At 47.2% G+C, this 2,505-nt stretch overlaps 1 protein-coding gene across 1 annotated transcript; it reads right to left on the reverse strand.

Annotated features, from left to right (window-relative positions):
- Positions 1-345: 345 nt before the first annotated feature.
- LOC109379751 (C-C motif chemokine 4) lies at positions 346-2,273 on the reverse strand. Its single transcript, XM_019636614.1, has 3 exons — positions 1,945-2,273; positions 1,344-1,458; positions 346-740 (listed from the first exon to the last, which is right to left on the reverse strand). Exons 1-3 carry the CDS (start codon positions 2,018-2,020, stop codon positions 653-655), a joined length of 279 nt encoding a protein of 92 aa, XP_019492159.1. The 5' UTR covers positions 2,021-2,273; the 3' UTR covers positions 346-652.
- Between the last annotated feature and the right edge of the window lie 232 nt (positions 2,274-2,505).

A 2,505-nucleotide genomic window follows, 5' to 3' on the forward strand; every position in this document is an offset into this window, starting at 1 on the left:
CTACAAAATGTTGAAATGATAGTCCTTAGTATCACAGCTATCCTTTTGGGTCACCCTTTCATGGTACTCTCCAAGCAGACTTACAAGCCTCAGAAAGTCACATCACCTCTGTGCCTCTGATTCCTCATCTGTAAAACTGGGGGTAAGAGTCCCTACTTCATAAGGATGTTAAAATCCTTGTTGAAAGTATTCAGTGAGATTTTCTTTAGAGCATTAGCCTCTATGAAGTACTCAGTAATTTCTCATTCTTCCTGTGTTTGGAAACTGTAGTTTGTCTCTATTAATAATGCCAGGCAATTCCCTTGACCCCAAACCAAATAAACACACAAAGGAGCTGTCCACATATTTTATTAAGTTTTATTATGAAAACACATGGATTCAACTGCACTCTCCATGTATTCTCAATAGCAGAAAAACATTGGGTGGGCTTTCCCCATGGGGGACATGTATCCTTTGGCAAACAACAACAACAAAATATAAATAATGAAAATAACACCAAATAAAATACATAGCACATAGTAAAGATTAAATTAAGACAAGAAACAGGGACTACTGAGAGGAGCTGTAAACATGGAGAAGGTGCGTCTCACTGAGAAGTGTCAGGCTCAGGTGACCTTCCTTGGACATTTCCTGCTCCTGTCTTTGAAGGGGCTCAGTTCAGTTCCAGGTCATCCACGTACTCCTGGACCCAGGGTTCACTGGGGTTGGCACAGATTTGTCTTCCCCTTTTGGTCAGGAATCTGTAGAACAAGGAGTGATTAGAACCCCATGGAGCCTTGTCTGTGGTAGATATGTCCCTCTGCTTGACCACGACTCAAGTTGGACAGCTCCAGTGGGTATGAGACCCTTCCTGGGGTGGTACTGGACCCAGACTCCTTGTACCTTCCACCCTGGATTTAGCTGTGGTTGCCCAGACTAGGAATCCATGAGTTTTACAATCAATATGCCTACATCTCCCCATGATTCCCTACAGCCCCTAGCAATAACTTTGTCACATGTTTTTCTAAGCACGGTATAAGAAATCAGCCCATATTTCCTGTCATCTTTTTTACTTTCACTGGTTTCCTGGCCTCTGGGTAAATTCCTCCCCAGAAACCCTTCATCTTCTCCCTTGGTTCCCCGGCCCTCCTGCTTCTACCCCTCCCATCCTCTTCATCCCCAACCCCCCATCCCTGTTACCCTCTCCCCTCCAGGACTCAAAGGTGACTTCATGACCAGGCCTTCTGGGAGGGCTTCAGCCCTGAGATCTGCCTCCCTGCTGTTTGATCCACCTCCTGCCCCAAACAGGCCCCGTATCTAATCCTGCCCTCGCCATTCCTCCCTGAGGAGAGGTTGATACTTACACTACACCTGGCTGGGAGCAAAGACTGCTGGTCTCATAGTAATCCGTCAAGATTTTGCGAGGAACTTTCCGCAGCACGTAAGTGAAGCAGCAGGCAGTGGGAGGGTCGGAGCCCACTGGAAAGAAAGCCCAGGTGAGATCAAAGCTCTACAAGGAGCTGATCATTTTGACTTCTAGTTATGGATATTCAATGGGCATCTCTGTGGAGCTACCAGATCCCCAACTATAGTCCCTTGTATCTAATCCCTCCCACACTGAGTAGGAATCTCATTTTGAATACAAGATCCTAAAAGAATATCATGGAGTTGGGTTGGGTTTCAGAGCTTATGACTAACTCCTTTCATTTTACCAGTGGGAAAACCAAGGCACAGAGAAAGACAAAGACTTGCTTAAACAAGTCTACTGTTTCTCTTTCTTAAGAACACTGGAACTTGAATATCACTGAATGCCTACTAGACTCTACATCGAACAGCAGGCTACTCAAACTCCCCAGCTCCCTTTTGTCCCATCCCCAGGTGCCACTGGTGGACCTGTCCCAACTAGAAAGGTGGGGACTGCCTACACCATGGCTCTAGAAGTAGTAGCTGAAAGAACAAACTTACTTGGTGCTGAGAGTGCTGGAGAGCAGAAGGCAGCCACTAGCACGAGGAGAGACAGGACAGTCATGCAGAGCTTCATGGTCTCGGCAGAGGAGAAGCTTTCACACAGTTCAGACGACAGAACCAAGAAGCTTCAGAACCCGACTGTGTTCTGTGCTGACACTGAGTTGGGATCGCTTCTTTATAGGAACTCTGAGGACTGGGCCAGAGGTGGGGGCACAGGAGGACAAGTGGAATTTCCACGGTAGAGATGATGTCATGGTGCCAATGAGGAAAGTGAAGCCAGCTGAGAGTAGGAGCTCTGCACAGCTTCTCTTCCCCCGACGATGTCATCATGGTGGAAAAAGAGGAGGTAGAGAAATGAGTTGCGCCCTAGGGGGAAGTGGTACACCAAGAGCAGTGACCGTGACTGAGGCCAAGGAAACAATTGTCAACTCGAGAGGAAGGATGAAACATTCACACCTGCTACAAGGGGCTTGTTGATGACAACCATGTTGCTCTTGGTGGCTGGCACCTCCAGAAGCTGAGACTTTGTGTCATCTTTTCAGAGTTACCACAAGCCTG

The sequence above is a fragment of the Hipposideros armiger genome, unplaced genomic scaffold (assembly GCF_001890085.2).
Source record: "Hipposideros armiger isolate ML-2016 unplaced genomic scaffold, ASM189008v1 scaffold_29, whole genome shotgun sequence".
Lineage (NCBI taxonomy): Eukaryota > Metazoa > Chordata > Mammalia > Chiroptera > Hipposideridae > Hipposideros > Hipposideros armiger.

What these genes read in the sequence shown, in the direction of transcription:
- LOC109379751 (XM_019636614.1), bottom strand. Translation starts at nt 2,020, where the DNA reads ATGAAGCTCTGCATGACTGTCCTGTCTCTCCTCGTGCTAGTGGCTGCC. An exon ending in TCCAGCACTCTCAGCACCAA is followed by an intron (nt 1,459 to 1,944) that starts GTAAGTTTGTTC and finishes CTTTCTTTCCAG; the next exon opens with TGGGCTCCGACCCTCCCACT. An exon ending in TGCTCCCAGCCAGGTGTAGT is followed by an intron (nt 741 to 1,343) that starts GTAAGTATCAAC and finishes CTTGTTCTACAG; the next exon opens with ATTCCTGACCAAAAGGGGAA.